This window comes from Psammomys obesus, unplaced genomic scaffold (assembly GCF_907164565.1).
Source record: "Psammomys obesus unplaced genomic scaffold, mPsaObe1.curated_primary_1811, whole genome shotgun sequence".
Taxonomy (NCBI): domain Eukaryota; kingdom Metazoa; phylum Chordata; class Mammalia; order Rodentia; family Muridae; genus Psammomys; species Psammomys obesus.
The window spans coordinates 655093-682969 of NW_026587032.1; the positions used below are offsets into that span (position 1 = coordinate 655093).

Genomic DNA, 27877 nt, shown 5'->3' on the forward strand with positions numbered 1-27877 from the left:
GCTCGTGCGATCCTCGGTGGCGGCGGCAGCGGGAGCAATGGTGGGTGGCGAGGCCGCCGCCGCGGTGGAGGAGCTGGTTTCCGGCGTGCGGCAGGCCGCCGACTTCGCCGAGCAGTTCCGCTCCTACTCGGAGAGCGAGAAGCAGTGGAAAGCACGCATGGAGTTCATCCTGCGCCACCTGCCCGACTACCGAGACCCACCGGACGGCGGCGGCCGCCTGGACCAGCTCTTGTCCCTATCCATGGTCTGGGCCAACCACCTCTTCCTGGGTTGCAGGTGCGGACCCCCCCCTCCCCGCCCCCCGACGGTCGGCTGACCCCGTCCCCATGTGCCGATCCTCTACTTGGCTGATCCCCTCTTGGCATTCCCTCGGGAAGGACGTATCTCTTCTCTGAGCCTCGCTTTTCGAGAATGGGTGGTTGTGATGACTACAGCAGTTAAGTGGTGGAGAATGCGATGCAGGTGGGCTCTAAGGCGGCAGTGTTGCTATGGTAACTTTTATTACAGTTTATTAGCCCAGAGGATTTCCCCTGCGGAGTGTGTTTGAAGTCCGTTAGCTCCTGTCACCTACATGGCAAAAGTGCAACTAGAAACCCAGACTTCCCCCTCACCCTCTGGATGGAGACAACCTAGCAAGAGGATGTGATATATCGCACCGTTGGTGGGTTTCATCACTAAAGCAAAGTAATGTTTACTCCCCTTTGTCCTCTTTGCATTCCCTCTTATGAAAGTGACGGATGCCTTCTGGTTGCTGTCCCGAAGCCTACTGAGCCTCCGCGATCACGCCAGAAAGGCAAGAGCCTGGCTTTGAGATTCCTGACAAGGCATTCCTTTACTCCGCCTGGAAAAAGCCCCCTCCCTTTTTTTTTTTTTTTTTTTTTCTTACACTCCCTCGTTTCTTTATTTTTAATTTAAAGCAATCTTCCTTTAGGCCTCCAGTTTATGGTGTAGTCCAGGTAACCCTGGAACTCCATCCTCCTAAGCACCGTGTACTGAGGTTTCAGGCATCCATCTCCAAGCTCTGAAGGCCTTCTAGGGAGGTTATGATAACTTCACTCAGACCTGATTTTTGTGTTTTCTACCTGGTCACATGGCCCCTCCAGGCCACAGCACTTGGTTTGCTTTTGGGGTTGTGCTAGGAATGAAACCAGGGCCGTTACACATACCGAATAAGTACTCTGCCACTGAGCTTCACCCCCAGTGCTGAAGCTCCTTGGTTTCCGATCTTGGGATATTTGTCAGAAGAGGGTGTGGGGAAGCTGTGCCAAAAACACCCATCACACACACAAGCCCACCCTCCCTTCTGCCCTCTAAGTGCCCTGTCAAAGCCTAGTTTACAGGAACCAAACCCAGACGGATGACTGAGAACTGAAGAAAGGAACAAACGGTGTTATTTTCATGAGACTAATATTATGTGTTTTAACAATAATCCAGTTTTTGACCCTCAGACCTCATCCATGAATAAGTACTGCTAGATGTATGGTGCTCCTTTTTTTGTAATTTTATTTATTTATTTGTACTTATTTCAAACTTTATATGGGTGTTTTGTCTACACATATGTCTGCACCATGAGAGTGCCTGATGCCTGTGGAGGCCAAAAGGGGGCTTTGGAGTCCCTGGAACTGAAGCTGCAGGAGGTTTTGAGCCACCATGTGGATGCTAGGATTGAAACTGAGTCCTCTGGCAGCAAGTGCTCTTAATTGCCAAGTCATCTCTCCAAATTCCTGTTTTTGTAATTAAAAAAAAAAAAAGATTTGTGTGGCTATGTAACAAATGTGTATTCAGTATCCTCAGAGGCCAGACGAGGGCGTCGGATCTCGGAGTCCTGAAAGTACAGCCCTGTAGGAACTGAGTCTCAAGTGCTGCTCTTAGCTGCTGAGCCATCTCACCTGCCTGTTTTTGTAGTTCTTGAAACATCTACTACATTGGGGTTCTCCAAGCCTAGCTCTGTACCCACAGGCAGGAGGAACTATCTGTTAACCCTGTGCTGAGCACCTTGGTTTTCCCCGCACTCTCAGATCAGTCCTGGCAGGACATCCTATCGTATAGCGGTGTGCGTCTGTTATCCCAGCCACTGAGAAGGCGGAGGTGGCTCATTGCTTAAACCTCAGGCGGCATAGCGTGACCCGTCAATGAACAAGCAGTTGTGTACCCGAGGAGCAGCATTTACGGTCTAATAACCTACCCCTTATGACCCTAAGGGACAGTGAGCCTCCTCAGGTTTTGACCTTGCTGCTTTTTATTGTGCAGTTACAATAAAGACCTTCTGGACAAGGTGATGGAAATGGCTGATGGGATTGAAGTGGAGGACCTGCCACACTTTACAACCAGAAGTGAGCTAATGAAAAAGGTAATAAGCGTTTCCAAGCGTGGAGGTGAAGGTCCCAGCTTCGACTCTGCATCAGGCTGTTTTTGAGCACTCTTGTTTCCTGCTCCAGTCTCAAGTCCTTTCATTAGTTCTTCACAGTTGGTGTAAACCTTTTCCTAACGAGGCAACAACCCAGCGTGATAAGTTATGCATCGTTGGCGGAGTAACACATAGGCTCGCTCTCTTAGGTTTGTCTAGAATCCTTCTTTTCTCTTGGTGCCAGGGATTGAATGCTGTGTCAATTGGGAGGGCCCTAAAAAAAAAAAAAAAAAAAAAAACTAAAGTCATTTTTCCAGCTGTACTCCTGGAGGCCTCTGAGTAAACATAGCTGAGATTTCACACATTCGTGTTTACGGCTGCACTGCTCACAGCTTTGATACCCACCACTAGACAAGTGGATAGTGAAAATGGAGTCCGCGTACACTGTGGGATTTTGTTCTACTGTAAAGAAAAACAAAATTGAGTGTTCACAGAAAATGGATAGAAATGGAGATCATTATGTTAAACAAACTAGAACAAAAAAAAAATACGTTTTCTCTCACAGGTGAAATGGAGGCTTAAGTGCGTGCGTTAGTTTGTGTTGATGAGAACTGAGCCTACAGCACTGTATGGGTGAGGCAAGTGCTTTACCCCTGAGCTGTCCGTCCAGCTTTTCCTTTTTATTTTTTTTCACACAGGCAGGTGTTGACTATTAGCCTGGTGGGCCTTGAGCTTGCAGTCCTCCTGCCTCTGCCTTCCTGGTAGTCTAGAGGTCAGATCTCTATGCCCAGGCCCAGCTGCTTTGCTTATTTCTTTAGGTTTGTTTGTTTGAGACAGGATCTTGCTCTACAGCCCTGGTTGGCCCGGAACTCACTATACCAGGCTATTCTCAAACCTGGTATGGTCCTCCCGAGTTCTGGGGTTATAGATATACACCCCCAGACTTGCCTTGTTTTGCTCCTTTAAAAAAAAAAACAAAACAAATCTTGGTTAGAGTGCTAAAGTTAGAAGTACTTCATTTTAGAGTAATTCATACAGATTATCTCTTGCCTCAGCAGGCCAGAGCTGGACCAGACTCATGTGGACTCTCTGATAAGGACTGTGGTGGGGTAGTGTCCAGACACCACAGCTGTGTCCTGCTCCTCGGGACGTAGTCTTGTGGCTGTGGCCTTGTACACAGTGAGCTTTGCCCCAGAGCCTTACAGTCTGGATCCTGGGTCCCTGAGGCCAGGGAGAGGCAGAAGAACTTTGGAGAATCAGACTGTGCTTCCCAGCTGTGCACCTCCGGACATGTGTTTTTTTTCACATCTGTCCTGGACTCTTCAGGCAGCAGAATTGCTCCCTTGTTTCCTTAAGTCCCTTTGATATTTACCCAGGTCTCTTAGATAAACTTCAAATTATTTATTTGGGTAGTAGAAGATTTACTACTGAGCATGACTCGGGAGATAGTGTAGCCAAATAGGAGCCAAGCCCACAGCCAAAGCAGAAAGACTACTACTCAGTTACAGCTCTACAGATTTACTTGCACTAGGCAAAGCCCCACATCTGTGGGATGTGGGTTTCCGGCAGCCGGTGAACTCCAGGTCGAGCTTACACAAGGCGTCCCTCACATGCTCCTTATTCTTAGTTTAGTGCAGAAGGACACGATGACCTAGCTGGTGGGGACCCAGGCCACTGTGTTCTGGGGTTTCCCAGAGATATCTGTCTGGAGCCTGTAAGCCCAACACAGAACAACAGGACAACATGTTATTGATATGGATAACGCGGATAAAGTGGAGCCATGCTCATATATGAAAGCCATGTTTGCACAGACATGGCTGGGGACATGTATGCCAGGGTTTTGAAGGAGCCAGCGTGTAGAGACAAAATGGGGATTCTTCCATTTGGTCTTCTGCGCTAAGTCACAGGTGTCAGTCTTGGGCCGGTGAGATGGCTCAGCAGATGAAGGTGTTCGAAGGCAAGCTTTATGACTCGAGACCAGTCACTGGAATCCTCATGGTGGGAGAGAGCTGTCTCCTGAAAGTTGTCAGCTAAACTCCACACGTGCTGTGGCTTATGCACATACATGAGCACACACAGGGAAATAAATGCTAACAGTGTAAACGAAACAACAAGCGAGTCTTCTAGGAGGCCGGGATGTGGCTCAGTGACAGAATGCTTGCCTAGATTTGATATCCTCTAGCACCCCAAAAAAACAAAGTCCTGTAAATAAGCCCTTCCTGTCACTCACTGTGACTGGTTTGTGTGCTGTAGAAGTCACCTTGAGAGTCCTGTGCAGAGAGTCTGTCTTCAAAGTAGTTTGTCCTTCCCTCCATGTCAGGTGAAGCTGAAGAGTACTAGGCCAGAAATCTGAAAGCCCCATCATCATGCCAGCCTGACTTGGTCCTCTAAAATTAGTTTGGTTGGGTTTTAGAGTTAGCTGGCATATGGAAATAAATTGCTCAGTATTGGCACCTCGAGACCGGGCAATGATGATAACTTAGACATAAGCTCTGTGCAGTAGGGTTTTAAAAATACATTTTGTTGCCTTCTTGCAGCTTTTGGGCAGGTGTATCTGTCTGTCCAATTTTTTTTTCTTTTTAGTCAGAGGAGTGAGTGTGACAGGTGGGCTTTGCTCAACAGTTGGAGTGTGTGATCTGTTCTGAAAGACAAGCATATTGAGCAAACAGCCTTGGCTATCTAAGTAACAGCCAGGGCTAGCCTGCAGCCTGTAGCCACTGTGGCTGCTGCAGGGGCAGTGACAGCGTCAGTCAACTCAGGAAGGGCATTACCGCAGCTGCCTTCACTGAGTCAGTCAAGAAGAGCCAGCTGTGGTGGCATCACCTTTAATCCCAGCACTCTGGAGGCAAGTGGATTTCTGTGAATTTGACGTGAGGCTGCTCTGCAAGTTTAGTTCCAGAACAGGTAGGGCTAGGTAGAGAGAGACTCTGTCTCAAGCAAACAAACGAAAAAACGAACCGTGATTGACAAAGACGCTGTCGTTGTTGGTTCAAAGACATCGCTAACATCATAATTTGATTTGTCTCCTGAGAACATTATCCCACAAGGAAAGACATCAGTATGAAAGTGACAAAGGTAACAAAAGCAGGTGTGCCTACAGACCTTGCACAGTCTCCGCCAGCTCTGAGGCCATGTTTTCATGAAAGCCATAAACCGGACATGGGGTCCACACCTTTATTGCAGCATTCCAGAGGTGGAGGCAGGAAGATGAGGAGCTGAAGGTCATCCTTGGCTATGGAGCCAGTTGGGAGACAAGCCTGGGCTAAGCAGATCCTGTCAGGGAGAGGGAAGAAAACTGGATCTGATCCTGTGGGCCAGTCTCGTAGCTCAGAGTCCAGGATGGGTGGATCACCTGAGAGCATTGTGTGGAGAAGGCAGTGTCCTGGCTCTGTCCAGGTGAAAATTTGAGTGACGGGCTGGAGAGGGGTGGCTCAGTGGTTAAGAGCACTGGTTGCTCATCCAGAGGATCCAGCTCAAGTCCCAGTGCCTACATGGTGGCTCATAATCACCTCTAGCCCTAATTCTGGGGAGTCTAACTTCCTCTCCCGGCACCTCCCCAGGCACCAGGCATACACTTGGTGTAGACATACATGAAGACAAAACACCTGTATACATGAGGTAAATGCTTTTTAAAAAGAAAATCTGAGCGAGATGGCTCAGGGATGTCTCCCCTGGACTGCATGTAGCTGGTTTCTTGGGTCTTACTGCATTCTTCTGGGAGTAGAAAGACTCGCATTTTATCTTTGCTGAGGATTTTTGTAGCTAGGAAATAGGTCATACCTTGAAATCTCTGATTACTAAAAACACTTTGAAGTTGATTCACTGATGCTGCTCAGTGTTAAGGGAATCCATTCAAAGGCAAGGTGACGGTCAATGAGTTCTTCACACCCTCCTTAAAAGTTTCTAAGCCAAGTTTAAATGTACTGAAGGTGCTAGAGAGCACCCGGAAGGAATCTGCGGGCCCCAGGTTACTGCTGTTCCCAGACTCGCTTTTTACAGTTTCTAATTGTGTGAATTCCAGAAATACATAACCTTCACATCTCCTAAGTGTCCTGACTCAGTGTGGAGTGCTACAAATTACCACCTGAATCTGGCCGTGTTGAATTTAGAACAGTGAGCGTGAGAGCAGAGGCTGGCGGCAGGACTAGCATTTTAGGTATTTCCGTTATCACTTTACATTGTGAACACTTACAGACAGCAAGCCACAAGTCAGGGAGGTAGGGTTCTGGCTCCCAAATGGATCATGTGGTCAGTGTTTAGCTAACATTTTCTGTATGTAGTAAAATATTAATAATCTCTGAGTAGACTTGCCATCTGGGTGGCACATAAATATTCTATCACTGCTTTGTTTGAATGTGTGAAGATAGACTTGATTCACGGGACTCGGTGGCTGTGTAACTTTTTCTCTTTTCTCCGCAGCATCAAAGCTAAGGCAGATCTCCACATCTCCACCCTGGGGACGTGCTTGGAAAGGAGGCCGGGGTGAAGGTGACTGAAACATGGCAGCTCCTGAGATTCCTGTGTTTAGAGCATAGAAGCAGCTGGAATGGAAAGGGACCTGGCTACAAGGGCTTCAAAGAAGTCTTCGTTCTTCCAGAAGCTGTGCTTTAAAAGTACATGTGCAAATTTATGTATTTATAAATAGCAAACTGTCAGAAATTTCATCGGCATTGCCTAAGCCAAACTTTGTTTTAAATGCCTTTTATGTTGATAGAACAATGACGGGATGAATTTTGTAATTTGATTTTTTTTTTCTTGTAGCGGAATACCTTTAATTGTAATTCTGGGTTTTGTCCTACCCCTATCCATTTTTGTCCTGAGGCAAGCCAGATCCTCTATGTCCTTATTTCTTCCTGAACCCACTGTCTACTTGTACCTCTCTGCCGATGGCCACTGAAGGGCTGTGCGCTGGCTGACTATGTCACTGGAGCAACCCCACTGCTGAGCTCACATTGCAGGCCTGCAGTAGCCAAGCTAGCTCATAGGTAGGAGGCAACTTACAAAAAAGCAGCTGGCCTCATTTTACAATTCACTATGGGCTAGAGCTGCAGCTCGGATTTAGAGTGCTCGCTTGGCTCGCTTGAGGGCCTAGGTTTGCAGAGAGAAAAAAGCAGCTAGTTAGAGTAAAAATTGCTGGAAGTATCTATGGCTTTGTCCAGCCAGCTAGCTGACTTCTAGACTCTCTAGGTCTCCCAGGCTGCCCATGTGCCTCTTTGTTTCTAGAAGGCTTTCACACTTAAAGAACTGCCTTGCACATCCCCTGTAGACTGTAGTGCGATCCTGCTGTGCTGAGATGGTGCTGATACTCCCCCCGACAGCTGATCATCTGTTCTGATCTGCCCCTTCCGGTTCCCTCTGTTTAGTCACCATTAGGTAAATGCCTGAGCTGTGGGCAGCAGTGGAACAGTGTACCCCAGCAGGACTCGTCAATGGCAGGCCTGTCGTGGCCAGAAAGACGGTGGGGTCTGCCTTAGCTTCATCCACTGCACACAGGAAGCTGGACACCCAGCAGGTTTGACGTCAGAGCAGCGGGCCGCCATTCTCGTTTGTGGCTTGAGATGAAGGCCACATCTTTAATGGCTTTATCTCCAGAGACCAGGAGGGTAGACCGAGCCAAGATCGCCAACTTGTAGCCATGGACAGACTCCTCCAGGTCACGGAAGTCAGACCCCCTGTCACAGGGTGATGGTAAGGCAGTGAGCCGGAGAGGCATGCGCTCTGTACTCATTGCCTGAGATGTGTCCGCTCCTCAAAAGCAGCCTAGCCTTCCGCCATTCTAATCACTTGTGCAAATTTGTGAGCTTGAAAACAAAATGAAAAATTGTGACAATTCATTTTAAAATGCACTTTCCATAGATTGTTGATTTTATCTTCTATATACAGCCCCCCAATAAAACAGTTTTTCCATTGAATGAAGTTAGGCTTGAGTTGTGTGATTTCTTCCCTTCCGTTTACTTACTGATGTAGGTAGTTGGACAGCCAGAATCAGGAAGTGGAACTGGCTTGTACACATGGTGGCTTGGGCCCAGCATGGCACAGTCTGTTGCCTTCTGTTCTGTCCCTCCAGCCTTTTCTTTTTTGCTTTTCTTTTGTTGTGGTGCTGATGATAAACCCAGGGCCTTATTTGTGTTAGGTAAGGGCTCCATCATTGTTTTTGAGAAAGTTTTCTCCATTTTCTTAGCTGAGCTGCCTGCCTCTTCTTATTTTTATAGCCTGGTGGTTGACTCACCTATAAAAAAATCAGTATTTTATTCTTTATGTTTTCCCAAGCTTGAAGTGAGAGAGTGAGGTCATATGGAGGGACACCATAAAGCACACGTTCAAGTCATGCCCAAGAGGACTTCCCTGACAGTGTGTATCAAGTGAGAGCTGAAGCTTCGGGTTGGAGGTGCTCAGGCTGGAGATGCTGCACCCAGAAAATTGTTCTCTGCAGTGTTCCCGAGGTGCCAGTGGCCCACGCTGGGGCCGTGGCTCAGCTGGTAGTGGAGGTCGTGGATCTGCACCAGCACCACAAAAACAGGGTATCATGGGCCGTGTCTATAATTTCAGCACTATGGAGGTGGAGGCCTGAGAGTCAGAAGTTCAGGGCCATTCTCAGCTGATACTGAGTTCAAGTCTAGCCTGGGCTACATGTGACCAAGTCTCAACGGAGAAAATAAATTTCATCTGATGTAATCTCTGTCCTTAAAGGATTCCCTCTGAGCTTTCCCAGGATGGTGTGAACTACTGTGAGAAATGACTGTCCTCTGGCTAATGCTTTGTAGTAAAATGGTGCCCTGTCTGAAGTTAGACTCCTGTGCTGTCCACTTGAGCTCTGAAGGATCTGGGCAGCAGTTATGGTGGCACAGTAATTTCATAACTTACTAACTAGACTTCAGTCATAGAGAAATTCATTTCAACAAATACTGAAGAAAGAAACCTCTTACCTTGTGTGTATAAAATGAACTCCCAAGTTCGTTCATTCTTTCTGAAAGGTCACACACTGTTGGGCCAGGTAGGGGAAGGGTAGCCAGCAGCTGGGCAGTCTGTGGCATATGCTTGTCAGAGATGGAGGAACCTGGATACCCACACTCTGAGACAGCTGAGGAAAGCAGGCTTTTTTTTTTCTTTTGAGATTTATTTATTGTTTATATAGCATTCTGCCTGCACACCAGAGCTCACTATAGATGGTTATAAGCCACTAGGTGGTTGCTGGGAGTTGAACTCAGGACCTTTGAAAGAACAGCAAGTGTTCTTAACCTCTGAGCCATCTCTCCCACCCTGGAAAGCAGGCTTTAAGCTTAAGCTTCGTTCTGGCCTTCTACCCTCACTTGCCTGGGGGATGTCACTGCTAGAGGCTTAAGAACCCATCTTCATCTTCCTCTGGTTTAAGATTATTTTCATTTTATGTATATGGGTGGAAGTCCGAAGAGGGTCCCAGATCCTTGGATCCAATCTCCTGGAACTAGAGTTATAGTTGTGGGCTACCATGTGGGTACTGGGAATTGAACCCAGGTCCTCCAGAAGAGCAGTCAGTGCTCTTAACCACTGAACCAGCCCTACCTCCCTTGGTTTAATAAAGGTGCAATTAGAGGTCATCCTTGAGCTATGTGGGGCTGGTGACTAACTGCTTTGCTGTTAAAACTGCCATCGAGATTTATTCCTCATGGGCTGTGTTATTTCACTCTGACCGTTTTTGAGTCTTGACATGTATGTAGTCCTGGCTGGCCTGGTACTTTCATCTGCCTCAGGCTCCCATGTGCTTAGGGTGACACACGGAATTCATAACAGGTTTGGACCTTGGTCTCTTAAGTGCTCATTCAGTTGTCCACAGTGGTTGTGTGCCTGCAGACACTTCCTACTGCCAGCGCCCTCATGGAGGCTTTCACCAAACAGGGCTCCCCTTATTGGAGGAGAGCGTGGTAAGCCAGTGTCTGTATGTGTCTGAGTGTGCTTCTGTTCTGTCCCGGTCTCCACTGAGGCCACACTGGAACATGCTGGAAGCAAAGCTCTTGACAAGCTTGGACTCACACAAAAGAGAAGCCACTTCACAAGCTGCTCCATGCAGAAGATCCAGTTTGCCAAAGAAACTACGTGGGGCTAGAGGTGAGGGCCTGCCTAAGGCGGGCACGAAGGCCCGAGCTTCTCTCCAGCACCACATAAACCAGGCATGTTTGTGCACACCCACAATCCTAGCAACAAGAGGATCAGACGCTAAAGGTCATCCTTGACTATACACCAAGCTCAAGGCCAGTCTGGGCTACAGAAGACTGTTTTTCTAGCACACACAACCAAATGTGTGATAACCAAAGGCAGGAAGGTGAATATTTTGCCATCAAACTCAAAGCCGCGGTGCTGGCTTTGCTTGGACCCTAAGGAAGAGTCCTCCCTCCGAAGGAAGCCTTTTATCCCATTCTGCCTGACGCAACACCTTGGTGTGCACACATGGGGACCAAGGTGGGTCACAGCACAGCAGGACGACACAAACTAAAGCTGCTAGCACGCCAGCATCCGCAGTGCCGTCCCTCAACTCTGCCAGTGTGCTACCAGGTGCGGCAAACACATCTTTTTCTATGGAAAGGGAGAGGCTTAGACTGAGGTGATAGGTGATGGGTTTCCTGTTCCTTTTCTTTGAGCCAACCCTGTTCTAAAGTTTCCCAATTCCATTCTCTAAAATGACTTTACACGGGCCAACCAGAGCTGCGAGCCTCTTTATTTGACAGTCTTCAGGAGCGCCGCTAGGCTAGTTCAGCTGGTGAGCAGTGGTATTCTTGGCAAAAGGTCTTGTTTGTAAAGGGGCAACTTTCTCCTCTGGGTTTCAGAAAGGAAGCAGGCGTAGCCAAGTCTTTGCTCCTAAGAGGGCAGCTGAAGTGCACTGTCTTCATTCCAGCAGCTTTCAAGACATAGTAGAGAAAAGTCTTTCTCAGGTTCTAAGAATGATGATGAATGAATTCAGTCAGACTCTGATCCTCTTTAAGTTCCCAACCAACCACATTTCAGGGATTCACTTCCAGATCAGTCAAGGTCTACTGAACAGTTAAGAGGCATCTACTGTTTGTATTGGGGGTGTGGGGGAGGGTGTTGCTAGGGAATCAAACACTGAACCACACACACATCCAGCCCAGAGGTGTGGGTTTTTTTTTTTTTTTTTTTTTTTTTTTTTGTAACTGTCACTCTGTAAATTTGTAAATTCATTCCCTGGTAAACTTAGCTATCTGCTCTCAGCAAGACACTGTCAGATAAGTCCCAAGTGGCCAGAGCGTTAGTTACATAATCAACGGCAGTTAAATCCTTCCACAGGCAAGTTCCTCATCCAAGTCTGAACCTTTCATATACCAAAGAGGACACCTGGAGCTAATGCTGAGCTGTGTGTGGACTGCTGACAAGCTGGTTTGTAAAGGACGCAGGCCATTCATCCTTTTGACCCAACTAAAATCAACTCCCTAACCATTCTATGCGCAGATGAGAAGAAACTTGAAAACCTCAAGACAGCACAAAGACTATTTTTAAAAAGCTATAGTAAATGATGAGATAGATTTAGTAAAATTGGCACCTGTATTCAATGATGCCTTCTTTCCTTAAAGGCTAGAGGAAAGGCCAATCCTTTCCATCAAATGACTTCTGGTATCTCTGCTTTGTCATATACTTAGATGGAAAAATGATCTACATGGAAAAGGATAGTTGCTCATTTTCTCCAGAACAAGGTGGAAACTAAAGACAGCCACAACTGTTCTAAGTCTCTCTCCTGACAATTCTGCACAACAGCTTCAACTACTAGACTTCTCTTTACACACTTATGACAAAGGCTATGGCTGGACACAATAGAAAGAACTATGATTCACACCGTCTACTCCCAAAACTAGGAAAATTGAGACATCAATGCATTCTAGGGCTTGGTAATACAGCTCACTGAAGAATACTCGCATAGCATGCGTTTTGAGTCCCAGCAACTCAAAACAGACAGAACCCTGAGTCCTACCCATTTGAGTTCAAATGTTTATTTCTAGAGGTAGGGTCTTACTCACTGCCAGCCTCAAACTCATGGTAATCCTCCTGTCTTGGCCCCCAAGAGCTGACACAGGCACAGCCCACACACCACATCCATATTATATCCACGTTCTTTTAAAAATCTTTGTGTATCTGTGCCCCTGAGAGCTGGTGCCCACCGGGCAGAAGTTTCAGGCCCTTTGGAGCTGAAGTTACAGGTAGTTGAGAGCTCCCTGGCATGGGTGCTGGGAATTGAACTTAAGCCCTCTTCAAGAAGTGTATGTAGCTGGGTTCAATGGTGTGAAAGTGGAAAACCACGACAAAGAAAACTTTTTCACTGGATAGTCTGTTGTAACTCTATCAAATAAAGCATTTCTTCAGAAGTAAAATTCCAGTTGGACATGGTGGCATCTGTAATCCCAGCACTTGGGAGGCAGAGGCAGGTGGATCCCCGAGTTCGAAGCCAGCCTGGTCTACAGAGTGAGTTTCAGGACAGCCAGAGCTACAGATACTCTGTCTCCAAAACAAAACAAATTCCCCTTAACATTCTTTAACGGTTCAGGGCTCAGACTACTTCAAAAACCAGCTTTTTTTCTAGCCGGTTGACCTGAGACACCTTTCTCTAGTTCCCTGGCCTGTAATTTAACAGGGCCCAGCTTTATGCTTAAATGAAACCTGAAGTGCTACGAGCATTACTCTCCACCAGGCCCTGTTACTGAGGAAACATGAGCACATCTAAAGCCTATGCAAATCCACCCCAAAACATTAGTTCTAGCTTCTTACTGTACAGACGTTACCTAGAGTAAAAAGGAACATTCTTGTATGGTAGCACTTATCAGTTAAAGATTCAGATCTGGTACTCCGCCAAAGACAAAATAGGAGTGGCTAAGAGAACCTTTCTAAGGACTGTCTAAGTCAGAGGGGCCACACAGACCCCAGGTGTATGAACTGAGCAGCTGGGCTCACCATCTGACATCATTCCCTTTAACTGTTTACCAAGTATTGAAATGTTTGTTTTCACCTGCGTGAGAAAAAAAAAAAAAAAATGGTCAAGAATAAATATGGGAGCCAGGGGCACTGGTGCACATCTGTAATGCTAGCACTCAAAAGGCAGAGGCAGGAGGATCTCTGAGTTCGAGGCCAGCCTGGTCTACCAGCTGGGCAGGAAGTCCAGGACAGCCAAGGCCACACAGAGAAACCCTGTCTTGAAAACAAGTAAAAAACAAAACAAACAAAAAACCACCCCAGGATCCTCCCCAACTTCCCAAGGTTAAGCAGGTCATGTGCCACCATGACCAACTTACTTGATTTTTGGGTAGCATTTTAATTACGTATGTATCTTTGTGTGAGTGGGAGTGCCAGGGTCTGAGTTAGTCAGCAGCTCTGGATAGCCCTGGAGCTCGAGTTCCAGGCAACTGTGAACTGCCTGCCTGAGGGGGTACGTGCTCTTAACCACTGAGCCATCTCTTTTAGACCCTTGGGGTAACAACTTCTAAAGAAGCATCAGTTCTTATCCATCCCAGTTTTAAACTTTGCTTGTAAACAGAAGTCACAGTCACCCTGCAACCCAATCTTCCAACAGAGAGGCTACCAGAGGTCTCTAGGAGGCTGGTACGGATGACAAGAAACTCAGGCTCACTCACTGCAATAGCTGTTTCAACTACTAGAGAGACTACACAAGTGGTTCAACAGAATTTACTTGTATATTTTTCATTTTCTATACTATTTGGAGGCATAGGATAGCTTTGTATTGGCTTTCTACAATACTGTGTTTTAAATCTACGCAGTAAACTAAGATGCAGTACAGCTTGTACACAACTGAGGGTGAGAAGCAACTCGGCAGGCCCTGGAGCTCAACAGTTCCCGAATAAACAGCGCGCAGCTGCACGAAAAGGTAGTTTGCAAATATTCAAGTTACACCAAGATTCTTTCCAAATCTCTGCCTTGCTCAAACCAACGCAACCGGCCAGGGCTAATACTGCAGCACAGCGTCTGGGAAGTGGTGATGGTTTTACTTTCTTCTGAATCAAAAGCCTGTGAAGTACTGCCACACAGCAGAGCAAGTCGGCTCTGCCCGTGGTGGAGGTGCCAATTGTGAAGTCACAATAGGTACAGTTTAACATGAGAAACACACGTTAACAAGTGGCCCAAATACAGAGCTGGACAGAATCAGACCAGTAAGTCTATAATTACTCAACTCAACTAACATAAGTACATTCAAAATAAAGCCGGAGATCAGAATTGGTTTTGGAATCAAATTTGCAGACTTTCTTGATAGACAGAAGTGTGATCTTCTGCAGTTGGAAATGAGGCTCTCACCTGGCGGGGAGCTAGAGACTGCACAGTCCCTCCTGCACAGGTAAGGAAATAAGTGACAAAGTCTCTTGCACTGAAGTTATGTATTTTAACAGCTTTACATGTAATATTCATATATAAAAAACTTTAAGTGTTTTTCTCCAATTTAAAAATCTAAAGAATTCAAAAATAAGGCATTCAATATTTGAAAAAAGTACAGATTTACAAAATGTGTATATTCTGTCATGAAAACTCCACACCAACATTATACACTTGGAAAAAAATACAAACAGGATATATTACAAATTTATGCAGCAATAACTTAGTTCACACCATGCAATAAAAAGTACATTAATCAAGATACACAAGCTTTTGTAGGTTCTAAACTGAAGGACTTTTTCTTTTCTCTCTGCAGAATCCTTAAAACCCGTGGCACTTAAAACTTGCTAGCCTTTCTACTGGGAGGTAAATTATACACAACAACGATGAAAAGATGAACAGACCGGGTGTCTATTAGGAATCATTCCAGCTTTGCTCAACAATGGCCGAAACTCTCTTCTCATACTCCCGTTTGTTTTCCTGATAAAGCTGTGCTGCTTGGCTATTGGCTGGACTGTTTGGATTCGGTTCATCCAACAGAGACTAGAAGAGAGAGAAGACAATGTTTTTCAGTTATGTGTTAAATTAACAGGGCCCAGATGAGGACTGAAAAATTACACAAAACAGAATCACTTCAAGTTCATGTCATCTTTTAGGTCTTAAACCTTCAGAAATGGTATGAAAAAAGTTTGCTCTGCTAAAGAACATAAGCTTCCAAAACAATTCCCAGTTGCCTTGAGACTTCCCATTTCAAGGAAACCAGCCAAGAACAATACTCACTAGCATATAAGAACTTCTTCACCATGAAATAAACATCTTATTTCGGTTAAACTATAACATCTGTAAATACCTTAATACCTTTTACTGCTATTAACTTTTTTTTTTTTTTTTTTTTTTTTTTTAGTTTTTCGAGACAGTGTTTTTCTGTCTAGCCCTGGTTGTGCTGAAACTCACTCTGTAGACCAGGCTGTCCTTGAACAGAGATCCGCCTGGCTCTGCCTCCCTGGTGCTAGGATTAAAGGTGTGAGTCACCACTGCCCAGCTCCACTATTATCATTGTTCTGTGGTGTTCAGGTTTCGGGCATGCAAGATAGGTGCTCTATTACTAACCCTAACCCTCAGGTCTGATTCTTATTATTGTGGTTACTCGGCAAATCTGTAGGTAAACTGGAGGATAAACCTTGTTCCTTTGATAAATAAAACATGTTTAGCAGGGAGGGAATGAAATAGTAAAGGTAGGTGTAAGTTGACCTTACAAGAGGAACAGAGAGTACTGAGCAAATTGCTCTTCTATGTAGAGTATACTTCTGAATATGTGGGACATGGGAACAGAAGTGGACTATGGTGGGGGTGGGGGACACAAAGGGATGGGACAGATGGACAGAGGATGAGCAGCACAGACAGGTAGTGGGAATCAGACATGAATAGGGTTCAACGATGTAGTATGGAATACAGTGACATACCCAAAGATGAGCAGAACAGCAGTAGGGTGAAAGACTCACAAAGATGGACATAAATTCAAATGTTTTTTCGCTCCTCTCAAATCAGCACAGCTAGAACAGCCTCTCCAGACTCATGGAAAGTTACTGTCCTCTTTTAAGAATACTTTCTTGAATAAGACAACAAAGGCACAGGTTCTCTGAACCTGGCACTTCCTTGAGGTCCTCACCATTTTCTAAGTAATCACCTTTACTTCTCCCCAAGATACCATGTGGGCAGGAGTAAGTCTGACCTGTGAGAATGTGTAGCACATAGTTAGGAAACAAACTGTGATTAGGCATGGTGGCACATGTACCCAGCACTTAAGAAGAGAGGCAGGAAAATTTAAAGTCTTCCATGGGTCAGGCTGGGCAACCCTCAAAATGGATTCGATTAGATTTCCTATGTGAGGTAACAAACATGCAGAACAGTCAGGGTCTGTCTCAGTGCAGCAGGAGTCTCTGGCACTGGTGTGCTCACCTGGCTTTCCGCTCTTGTAAGGACTGGTTACGTCCATACAACATGAAGAAGCTGCGATGCACCTCAACAGAGACTTACCTGAATTGAAGTTAAGATGGAAGAGACATCGTATGTGGGACTCCATCGGTTCTGCAGGATATCTAAACATATGCTACCGTCAGCATACACTGCAAAAACAACACTCAAATTACTTACAAGCAACTCACATCCCACACTACAAGCTCGTCAGCACACACACATACAGTATCCAACACCAAGACTCAAGTTCTGAATGTCAGGTAGTAACTAAACTCGTCCATCTTAGAGGGAAACTTGTGAAAAGTAATGTCTATCTCACTGCCCATCACACCTTTGGAAGGCTGAAAGAGATTTTTTCGGAAGCAACCATACATTAATCCATTTCAGGTCCAAGGTTGTAGCTCAGTGGGAGAGTGCCTGTTTCAGATGTGCAGGGCCTGGGTTCACTTCCCAGCACCCAAACCAAAACTACCCCATCTTTCTTAAGTCTCAAATAGAGCTCTTAAAAAACCTCACTCCTTGAGATGATTCTCAGGAGATTAACATGAATACATACAGAGATGTATTTGTAGGATATTAACAATTATATAATCAATGAGAAAAACCAGTAAACTTCCTGGTGGTCCAAAAAAGATATGCTAAAAAATGACACTTGTGCCTGGAGGTGCAAGCTCAGTGGTGGGGCATTTACACTCATGGACAAAGTCCTGGGTGAGGTTCCAAGCATTACAAAAAATAATCAATGATGACACATTCAAGGAACAATGATAGTGCAGTCATTAAAAATGGCATCCATCTACTGTGCTTGCTATGAAAACAAAGCAGCTTTGTAGACAGGTTCTTACTATGTAGCCCTGGCTGGCCTGGAACTTACTATGTAGACCAGGCTGGCCTTGAGCTCACAGAGAATGGCCTGTCTACCTGAAAAAAAGGTTAAAAATTATATCCAGTAATTCCATATTGTGATTTTTTAAAAAGTATATAAATACCTTCACTTTGGCTAAATGAGGCCACAAATATTTGAAAAATTAATGTTAAAATTTTAGCAGCTAAGACTGATAGCTGATCTTGTAATACATGCCTATCCCCCCAAATCCTGGCTACATACAAGCGGAAGAAAAACGCATGAAGTTATCATGCACTGAGAAACTTTCACCCTCTTAGGCCAATGTGTGGGCCTCATTCTTTTAGAAGTCCCATGGAGCCCAGGCCTGCCATGGAGCCTAGGACAGCACTGAACTCTGATCCTCCTGCTTCTCTCTACCTCCCAAGTGTTGGAATTACAGGCATGTTCCACTTCTCCTGACAAAACCACAAAACAAGAACATTTTCCACAGCGACAGAGCTGAGGAGAGATTATGTGTTTCAATCCTGCCTTTTCTTGGGCTCCATCCTTGGGCTTTTCTTCTTTCCACCCCACTACTGACCCCTGGGCAATTGTATCTACCCCTCTTGGCCTCATTTGTTCTCTGTGCTCAGTGCTGCTAACAGCCTCAGCTCAGATCTTCTGGCCTTAGAGTAAGTCAGCCACTTTTCATCCTTCCTACAGACTCAAATGTCACACCACTTCCCACAAGCAAAAAATAAAAAAATAAAAAGATAAAAAAGCAAAAGCATTTGATAATTTTAAAGTTTTCCACCAATTTTGTTTTTTGAAATGGTAAAGGAAACCTGGATCCAAATGCCCATCAATTATCAACACGGAAACAGAATATATCTAAATAGTAAAACACTATTCAAGCAATAAAGACAAAGTATAGCTACAAACAAGCCTAAGAGACAGACCATTTACACAGGTGATAAGTCAGTAAGGCCCGTGTGTTATAAGAATCCATTAATGCAAAGTGCCTTACTATATGTTCTGTCTCACAAGAGAAAAGGAAACCGGCCACTTTCAGTTTCAGCATGTCTGGACTATACCAGAGCGCTACTGAACTGTGGAATTTAATGTGCTGCACTTGTGTGACATGGCGTAACTGTGGAACGCAGTGGCGGCCCACACCTCTAATCGCAGCCTGGTAGGCGAGACAGGTAAGTAAATAAACAGGTATACATAACAAATAGAAATAGGCAGAAATGGACAAGCAGAAAGGTACACGTTACAGATGTGTGTGCCAGCCCTGCACTGGGACACGGTTCAGCTTGTAGAGCTTGCCTACTGTGTACGCTTGGGAATTTGATCCCCAGCACCACGTAAATTGGGCCTGCCCATAAGCACTCTAGGGACGATCACAGTCATGCCTGGATCCACGTCGGCCTGAGGGCCAGCCTGGCTATGAGATCCCATCATCTGTCTCTCTACTCACCTACATGTGCATACGTGTGCATGTGTGCTCAGGTAACATGTCTAGAGGTCAGAGGAGAGCCTGCAGGAGCGGGGTCTCTCATGGGAGTCCTAGGACTGAACTTAGGCTGCCAGACTTGGTGGCAAGATACCTTTTACCTACTGAGCCGATTTGTTTTGGGAGACAGGGTGTGATGAAGTCTAGGCTGGCTAAGTAGCCAAGGATAACCTTCAATTCCTGATTATCCACCGCCCTGGCTTGAATGTGTGGTTTTTTAAAAGCCAGATTTCAGGTGAATTTTTTTGTTCTTTTGTTTGTTCTATTTTTGCTTTGAGACAGTTTCTCTGTATAGCTCTGGCTGTCCTGGAACTCACTCTGTAGACCAGAATGCCTTGGACATGCAGAGATCCGGCTGTCTCTGCCTCCTGAGTGTTGGGTAAAACCACCAATGCCCAGCTGAAATTTTTGTTCTTTAAGTAAATAAATATTTATTACCTTACTACTTTCCCTCACAGAAGGAACCTTAAGATTCTATCAATGAGGGGATGGAAAGATGGCTCAGAGGGTAAGAGCACTGGCTGTTCTTCCAAAGGTCTGGAGTTCAATTCCCAACAACCAATGGGTGTCTCACAACCATGTATAATGAGGTCTGGTGCCCTCTTCTGCCCTGCAGGCACGCATGCAGGCAGAATACTGAATAAAAAAATAAAGAAATCTTAAAAAAAAAAAAAAAAAAAGGTTCTAGCAATGAAACTGTAGCTACCATGGGCATGGAAGCACTACTTGAAGACCAGCCCTAACTAAAAAACAAGCTTTATTCAAGGGGAGGGAACAAGCCCTCCCACCCCCTCATCCCATCACTGACAGAATCTAAGAAACTGCTACTTACCATTTGGATGAAACATTTTGGATAAAAACCTAACGGTTGGTGGTTTATTTGGATATTCTTCAGAAAATTCTATCACTAGTTTAAAAGTACCTGGACAGAAAACAAAGCAAAGTACAGTAAAGAAAAACATCACTTCTAAATTTCATCAAATACTTTTATTCTGCACAAGCACCTGTCATCCTGAGGAGTCTGCTTTAGCATACGAACAGCTAACCCACTTCCGTGAACAAATAACACTGGCAAGGGCTCAGGGGACAAGCACTTTCATGGGCTACTAGATTAGTGTGGTAAGTGGTAACAGTCATACCTGATTGGTTAGGTGTGTGTGATTTGTGTATGCAGGTTTATGTGTGAAGGTCAGAGGTCATTTTTGTTCTGGTTAGTTCTTTCCTCGCACCCATGCCCAAGTTCTGGGAATCAAACTCAGGTTGTCAGGGTTTGTGGGGTACGTTCCTTTACCCCCGGAGTCATCGCACCAGTTCCAACTGCCGTATTTTTGGAAGGCAACTGGGCCCTAGCTAATAAAATTTAAAAATACACACTTAGGGAACTAGAAAAATTTTTACAGCTTAAAAGGAGGGTGCCAAAGGATTCTGAGACAGTTGACTACCACCTGGTGAAGGACAACTTAGGCATGGGTGCTGATGTAGTTCTGTCTCTTTCATTTGAACATGTTAAGAACCAGTTATATAGTTCACATCTTCAGCTGTCATAGATTTGGAATACAGCCTCCATTTCATTACTTTTTGTTGCTGCAGGTGGTTGGGAATTTGGAATTAGAGGCCAAAGATATAAAACAAACAAAGCTAAGTCCTATCTCATACCTGCAACATATTAGCAGAGGTAACTAGACAGTTAACAAAGTTGGCCCTAAACTACTATGCTGAGGATCAAAACACAAGGGCCTCATGTATACCTCAAGCATCTACTCTTTGGTGATCTACATCTCCAGCCCTTACATGTTTTAAGTTTACAATTTCAGTTTTGCAATTATTAAAACAGCTACGCTACACAGTTGCAAGCAAAAGTATAGGAGAGTTAATCTTAAGGTTTTGCTCTCAGGACCACTTGGCAGATTAGCCCCACTATGGGGCAGGAACTGGAGTCAAGAAACTGAGAGGTGTACAGAACAGCATACACTATTATAACTCACCATGGTAACAGACAAAAGAACTCCAAGAACCAGATAGTACCAAGTGCAAGAAAAACTAAAAAACAATTTTGTGGCGTGAGTATTATAACTTTTTTGAGTATTACCACTTTGCTTTTGTTTTTCTTTTTGTTTTTGTTTTTTCTGAGACAGGCAAGGACAGCCTTGGTTGTCCTTGGGCGAGCTCTGCAGACCAGGCTGGCCTTGAACAAGAGATCCACCTACTCTGCCTCCCTGAGTGCTGCGATTACAGCTCCTGTCACCACGTACAGCTCTGTCAGTCATTATTTAAAGCGAACAGCAACCCAAGCTCTAACGAACTGAGCTGTGAAGTACATTTGATATACTTTTGAGGAACACCTCCATCACTGAAAATAATAAGGAGCAGACCAAGAGGTCCAAATGGAATTACACAAGCAACTCCAACTATCACCAAGCCATTTTAACATGCAAAGAACACAGCAACTGTCAGTACTGTGTGGGCCATAGTCTCAGCTTGTTCTTAAATGCTCAATTACTTAGGTACTGATGCAGCTTTTGCTGCTTTTGTACCAGCAAAAAAAGGTCAACACAGCACTGGTATCAAGATGGTCACATAGTCCCCTGAGAGGGGACTCAGACACCCTGAATGGAACATACCCTAGAAGTCCTGAGATAGCTAAAAAAAAAAAAAAAATGCTGTAATCATTCAGTACCTCCCTGGACTCCTTATGCCTATCTAGAAATAAGATGACAGTGTGGCGAATATCCCTAACGCAGATGTTTAGTAAGACAGCAATCCTAGTACTTGTAAGGGAGAGGCAGGAGTAGTTCTGAGTCCAGGCCAACAGAAGGGACTACAATAAAGTCCATCTCAAGTATGTAGATGCTAGATTTCACTATAGCGTGAGTCTAGAACCCATGTCCAGAGCAGCCATGGTATTCTTCAATAAGTACTTAGTACCCTGGAGTTCAAGCACAATACCATTTGCTTCTCAGCTTTCAGGTGGCACCCTCACAAACAGTTCACAGTGATTATTCTTGTCAAACAGATGGATCGCTGAACAGATGGATTCTGAAGGCATTCTGATAATTACAGCAAAGCTGTTTAATTTTAAAAAATCCACTATAATTAGAGAAAATCTTTAAGTACCTGCTTAAAAAAAATCAATGTAATAAACTTAACTGTGATTACAGCTTAGAACCATTCTCTCATTTTCTTGGCTCCTGTTGGGTATACCCAACCTGAGATGCAAATAAATGACTGTGCGCTTCTGGATGTTAAATGCTAAGCAGTGAAGCTACTGGTGGCTATGGGTTCAGAACTCAGGACAGCTTGGCAGCGGAGCGCTTGCCTAGAACACACAGAGCTCTGGGTTTGATTCCTAGCAGCAGAGGAAAAAAGAGAAAAAGAAAAGAACCTGACCCTTATCAATGCAGATAACCAAGTAGAAAAGTACAGCTACTCTCTTGGTATCACCTCAGGGACACCTTCTCTCTGGCCACCCAAATAGAAACTATTCATAACAGACCACCACTTAGATCTCCAGCTCTACAGGCAAACCATGCTGCAGAAAAAACTGGAGGCAGAGATGTCCAAGATATCTGCAAAAACGATTCTTGCAAACTAACTTTCCATTCACCAGCTTAGCATCCACAGGCTTTATTAAGCATAGAGCCTGTCTTCAGAAAGGTGTGTTGGTGTTCAAATCTCCGACCTAAAAGCATCCTTTTAATATACAGGAAATAATTAAGAATTACTCACCATCTTCAAAGGGCGTCCCTTCTGGTCTGAAAACAAAAAGACTTCTGATTAAAAGATGTTTTCACTCTGCTTTTTCTGGTTTCAAGGAGGGATAAAGTGGGTAACTAGAAAGGACCGCACTCACCCTGCTCCCTGGAGAGCTCAACAAACCAGCTCAGGCTTCTTACTGAGGGAGCAGAAATGACTTTCAATGTTTAAGTTTTTTTTTTTTTTTTTTTGAAAGGATAGATTTACTCAACAAACTTGTCTACGATTTTGTTGTACAAAGAATACAGTACAGCTAAGTGTACTCACCTTTAATCCTAGCACTGTTAAGGGAGAGGCAGGCGAATCTGAGTTTGAGGCCAGCCTGGACTACAGGCTACAGCCAGGGCTACAGAGAAACCATCTCAATTTTTTTTCTTTAATATTTTTTAATTTTTATTTTATGTACATTGGTGTTTTGCCTGCATGTGTGAAGTGGTCTAATCCTCTGAGGCAGGAGTTACAGACATTTGTGAGTTGCCATGTGGGTGCTGGGAATTGAACCCAGGTCCTCTGCAAGAGCAGCCAGTGCTCTTGCCATCTCTCCAGCCCTGAGAAACCGTCTTAAAAAACAAAAAACCCCACCACTACCAACAACAAAAAACAACAAAACAAACAAACCAACAAAAAACCTACCCAACCCCGGCAAAAAACAAAAAAACAAAAAAACAAAAAACAATAACCAACCAAAACCAACACAAGTGCCACAAACTTGTAATCTCAGATACTTAGGAAGCAAAGCGGGAGAATGTCAAAGTTTGAGGACTGCCTCAAACACAGTGTGAGGCCAGCCCGAGCAACTTGGCAAGACTGGCTCAAACCAAAATTAAAATAAATGGTGCAACACACATACACAGGAAAAAAAAAAAGGGAGGGGGGGAGGATTACAGCCCGTTGCTTGCTTAACCCTGCAGCAATCCTCCTGCCTCAGACTCCTGAGTGGTAGGATTTATTAAGTATGAGCCAGTATACCTAATAAGACAAGGTTTTGCTAAATAGCTGGCTAATTTGTGATACTTCTGCCTCAGTCTTCCAGGGGGTATGATTACAGATGACTGAGGCCAGGACTGCAAGAACGCTAGGCAAGCACTCCACCACCTGAGTTACATCCTCAGTACCCCCGGTTCTTAAATGTAGACTCTTGTAAGGTGCTCAGTGACTAAGAGTACTTGAAAAAAGAAGCTCTTACAGGAGCTTCGTTCCCAGCACCCCTACGGGCACTTCACAACTTCAGACCAGACTGCACCTTCTCTCTTGTACACATACCCCTTCAAATCCTAGTTTTTAATCAATTACGTGGATTTATCATAAAACCATACAACGGCCAGCTGCAGTGGCAAACTCCACAATCTCACACACACACATAATCAAAAAAATTTAAGTTTTAAATCGAAAAGGATATGCAGGGCTAGCAAGATGGTTCAGCAGGTAAAACAACTTGCCATGCTATCCCTTGTTGGAGGAAATGACTGAACACTTGCCATCTTACCTCTACAGTGAATGTTGTGGGTTACAAGAAACCACCCACAGTCACAAGCACGCACACATGCACACTTTCACACTCAGACAATAAACAAAAATTTAGGAAGGTATTTAGTACAGTGGCTCCCTAAAGCAAGAGGATCCTAAGTTTAAGGACAGTCTGAAAAATTCATGAAGATCGTTTTGCCTTTTTTGCTTTGGGAGACAGGGCCTTATTAGGCAGCCTTAGCCTCCAAGGGCTGAATCAAATGGCTGCATCCCAATCCTTGCCAGAAGTCCATCTCAATAAAATCTTCAAAGGGGCTGGGAGTGAAGCCCAGTGGTGGAGCATTTGCCTACAGTGTGGAACATGCTTGGGTTCAACCCCAGCATCACACAACATAAAACAACCGTTCTGTTCAGCGCTTCTCAGTGGGCTGTGCGCACTCCATCTTCAGCTGAAATTCTTGTCACAGTACTTCTGGCTCCAAGTGCTTTTACAGCTCCAACAGTATGAGCATAAACACTCGCGAGGCACACATTTTATATGAAGTAATTTATCTTTTCTTTATCGCCCTATTTAATTTCAAGTATTTACTTATCAGTGCTTGGGATCAAACCCAGGGCCATATGCGCGGCAGGCAAGCATTCTACCACTCAGTGTGCAAATCCTGGAACCAGTCACCTGAAGTGACCGTAAAGAGCCACTGCCAGGTAGTGTCATTCGCCCACAATCTCAGCTACACCAGAGGGCTAAGGCAAGAGGATCCTTTCAGTCCAGTTCAAAATCACCCCAGGCAACATTGCAACATCCTGGCCCAAGAGAAAGAAACCAGATTAAACTATATATAACAGCAAGGAACAAACCAATTTTATGTAACTGTCCCAGACTCAATAAATGTTTCAGGGGCTGGGTGTACAGCTCGGCGGAGGAGTGCTAGCAAACACACGAGGCCCTGGGTTCTCAAAGAGTGGCATCCCCCCACCCAGCAGGTTTCGGGTTCGACCCCAGCCTTCCCCCTAGTGCTTATACTTACTTTTCTTACTTGAGTCCCTATGCAACTCACCCAAATATAACTGCGTTCCACTGCATGATGTTGTTCTCAGATGGTGCACCACTGACCCCCACAGGCGGGTCCTCTTGCAATCTAAAAATCCAGAGTGGTCATTTTCAAAGTTGAACATAAAGGTCAGTGAGGTCAAATTCTACTGAGCCTATTCTGAGACGGGCTAGACTGACTTGTTGTCTAGGCTGGAATGAACCACGACTTAAAGAAATCAGCCAGGTTAATCCACTTATTAATACTACGAGTGATCTATAAGTCCAAAGGGCTAAAAGATCATCCCTCTTCAAACAGCAAGATCTAAGATACGGTCTCTTGAAGAACTCATGCTTCCCGACTCCCCTCTTCACCCTATTCAAAGTTTACAATAGCAGCAATAAAAAAACACTTTTGGGGAACCTGCAACTTATGTCAGGTGGAGGTGGTGGTGGCGAACGTACACCCAGCACTTGGGAGGCAGAGGCAGCTGGATCTCTGTGAGTTCAAGACCAGCCCAGTCTACAAAGTGAGTTCCAGGATAGCTAGGGTTACAACAGATAAACCATGCCTTGAAAAACAAACAAACAAACAAACAAAGAACCACAATAAAATCAAACAATAAATAAAAATAAAAAAAAGAACCCGCAACTTTCCTATCTTAATCATGGAAGGTTCCCCAGTCCTCGGGAGACCAATGAACAACACATAAAACTATAGGAAATCTCTGTACACACCAAATGACCAAAAATCATATTCAATTTAACTAGAAAGCAAGGTTACTTTATGGCCTGTGCTTCAGACAGTGGCTTTCTAATGTAGAAGCTCCAGTTAGCTTTTCCAGCAGTTGTATTTTTAAGATTCTGCTCTCAGGCCAAATCTTCCTCTCAGACCAGACTTCATAGAAAGCACCATCAAATTCTTGTGACCTCAAGATGTGTGGAAATCCACCAAAGGCACGGCGTAGTCCATTTAGAATCAAGTACAGAAATTACAAAAATGAACAAGTGATAACAAGTGGGAAGTTTTATTTGCATTTCAGTCATGGAGCTAATCAAATATTGTGACTTCAAGCCTTGGGTGACTTTTGCAACAAAAGGGGCATCTCCTTGTCTATCAGATCATTAAAACAAAACAAAACCTGTCCACTACACACACACACACGCACACAAAATATGTCATTTTCAAGTGGTGGGAAATTTGGCGATCAGTCCACTTAAGAAAGTATAGTTTGGTCAACTGCAAGCAGATTAGGCCACTAACAGGCCTGAAAGGAACTCCTTACTGCTCGACTCCCCACTTTCAAGTGGCTAAAAACAGCAACGAATGAAACGATGAAGTTGTCTAGAGCCCAAGACAATGGCTTCCAAATGCCTCCTACAGGGCTTTATAATGGCGAAGTTGAGAAGTTACTTCCTGAGTGGCAAATATAAGTTTTATATTACAGATTTGTCTCAGTCACGGCAGGTCTGACCAGGAAAGAAAACTTAGGACAATCTTGACACTGGATTTCACGTACTGTTTCTGCACTTGTACGTTTCCAAGGAGAGGTAAACAGGTGGAGGGAGAGGGAGAGGTCCTTTTCTTCCTCCGAGCCCCACATTTTCCGAACAAACCCCTATTTTCCAAAAGGAGGCCCAGGTGGAGTATCAGATTAGCTGCAGTCTGACGGGAGGCATTTTTCCAGGCTGGGGAGGCTATAGATAGGCCTTTATTCGGCAGCCAGATCTTAGTTCCAGAAGGCACTGGCAGCCCAGAGTGGCCAGCTCCGGGCCCAGGGTTCCCGAGCCAGTTCTCAAGGTCCTTCCAGGTGGGCGGGGGCAGGGTCGGGTTTCGGGGGATGGGCTAACCACCTCCGGACCTCGCGCACCGGACCCCACCCTCACCACTGCAGCAAGGGAAGGGACGTGGGGCAGCCTTCACCCCAACCCCGACAAAAGCAGGGACGGCGGGGCCCCGTAACAAAGCTGGACCGGTCCCCGGCCGGGGAGGGGACGCCGCAGGGTGCAGAGGCGGGAGCCGAGGGGTCGGCATCTGGCCGGGGTGGATCTCCGGGGACACCTAGGCCCGGCGACAGCCACCTTCCTACTTTTGGTGGTGGCGGGGGGGAAGGGCAGGAGGCTGGGGTACCGACCGTCTTTCCTCAAGAGGGAGGTACGAGGCGAGGGAGCAGGAGCCGCCGGTAAGCCGGGGCTCCCGCGGGCCCACGCAGCCCGCCCCCTCAGGGTCACGGGGGGGGGGAGACCTCTCGGATCCCCGCCCTGCAGTCCCACGGCTCCGGGAAGGGGCCGTCGTGTCGGGCTAGGGCGAGGGCTCTTACCGCTTGAAATCTCGCATGAGCCTCCTACGGGCCGGGGTCGACATGCTCCGCAGCTGCCCCGCGGTCAGTCTGAAAGAAAAGAGTCCCGTTCGGCCCCCCCACCCCCCGGCGCAGCGGCCGAATCACTGTGGGTCGCCGCCGCCGCCGCCGCCGCCGAGACTGCACAAACAACCCTGCAATGACGTCTCCCTCCGCCGCCTCCGGATCCCTCCGCCCTCCGCCGCTACCACCGCGGGAGGAGGGGCGGGGGCGGGGCGAGCGGGCGCGCGCGCGGCGCCGG

General features: G+C 45.6%; 2 protein-coding genes across 4 annotated transcripts in view; one reads left to right on the top strand and one right to left on the bottom strand.

Annotated features, from left to right (window-relative positions):
• Cdkn2aipnl (CDKN2A interacting protein N-terminal like) lies at positions 1–8263 on the top strand. Of its 2 annotated transcripts, XR_008719625.1 has the most exons (4): positions 1–276; positions 2251–2350; positions 6767–6960; positions 7711–8263. XR_008719625.1 is itself a non-coding variant. In XM_055602906.1 (3 exons), exons 1-3 carry the CDS (start codon positions 38–40, stop codon positions 6776–6778), a joined length of 351 nt encoding a protein of 116 aa, XP_055458881.1. In that variant the 5' UTR covers positions 1–37; the 3' UTR covers positions 6779–8263. The 2 variants fall into 2 exon arrangements, 1 of the variants encoding a protein (XP_055458881.1); XM_055602906.1 differs by having other exon boundaries at positions 6767–8263.
• A 2758-nt stretch (positions 8264–11021) lies between these two features.
• Ube2b (ubiquitin conjugating enzyme E2 B) overlaps positions 11022–27877 on the bottom strand; it is a 19009-nt gene continuing 2153 nt past the window's right edge. The window contains exons 1-7 of one of the 2 annotated variants that reach the window (XM_055602771.1): positions 27598–27775; positions 25305–25385; positions 22753–22778; positions 19859–19948; positions 16745–16833; positions 15112–15250; positions 11022–11256 (exon numbers count right to left, since the gene is read on the bottom strand). In XM_055602771.1, the coding sequence (XP_055458746.1) occupies positions 15122–15250; positions 16745–16833; positions 19859–19948; positions 22753–22778; positions 25305–25385; positions 27598–27641 (459 nt within the window). In that variant the 5' untranslated portion in view covers positions 27642–27775 and the 3' untranslated portion in view covers positions 11022–11256; positions 15112–15121. Of the gene's footprint in view, positions 11257–13992; positions 15251–16744; positions 16834–19858; positions 19949–22752; positions 22779–25304; positions 25386–27597; positions 27776–27877 lie in introns of those variants that run through there. The other variant, XM_055602772.1, reaches the window with a different exon arrangement.

Coding starts and splice junctions, on each gene's coding strand:
- Cdkn2aipnl (XM_055602906.1), top strand. CDS start 38: ATGGTGGGTGGCGAGGCCGCCGCCGCGGTGGAGGAGCTGGTTTCCGGC. Junction 277..2,250: donor CACCTCTTCCTGGGTTGCAG/GTGCGGACCCCC, acceptor TTTATTGTGCAG/TTACAATAAAGACCTTCTGG.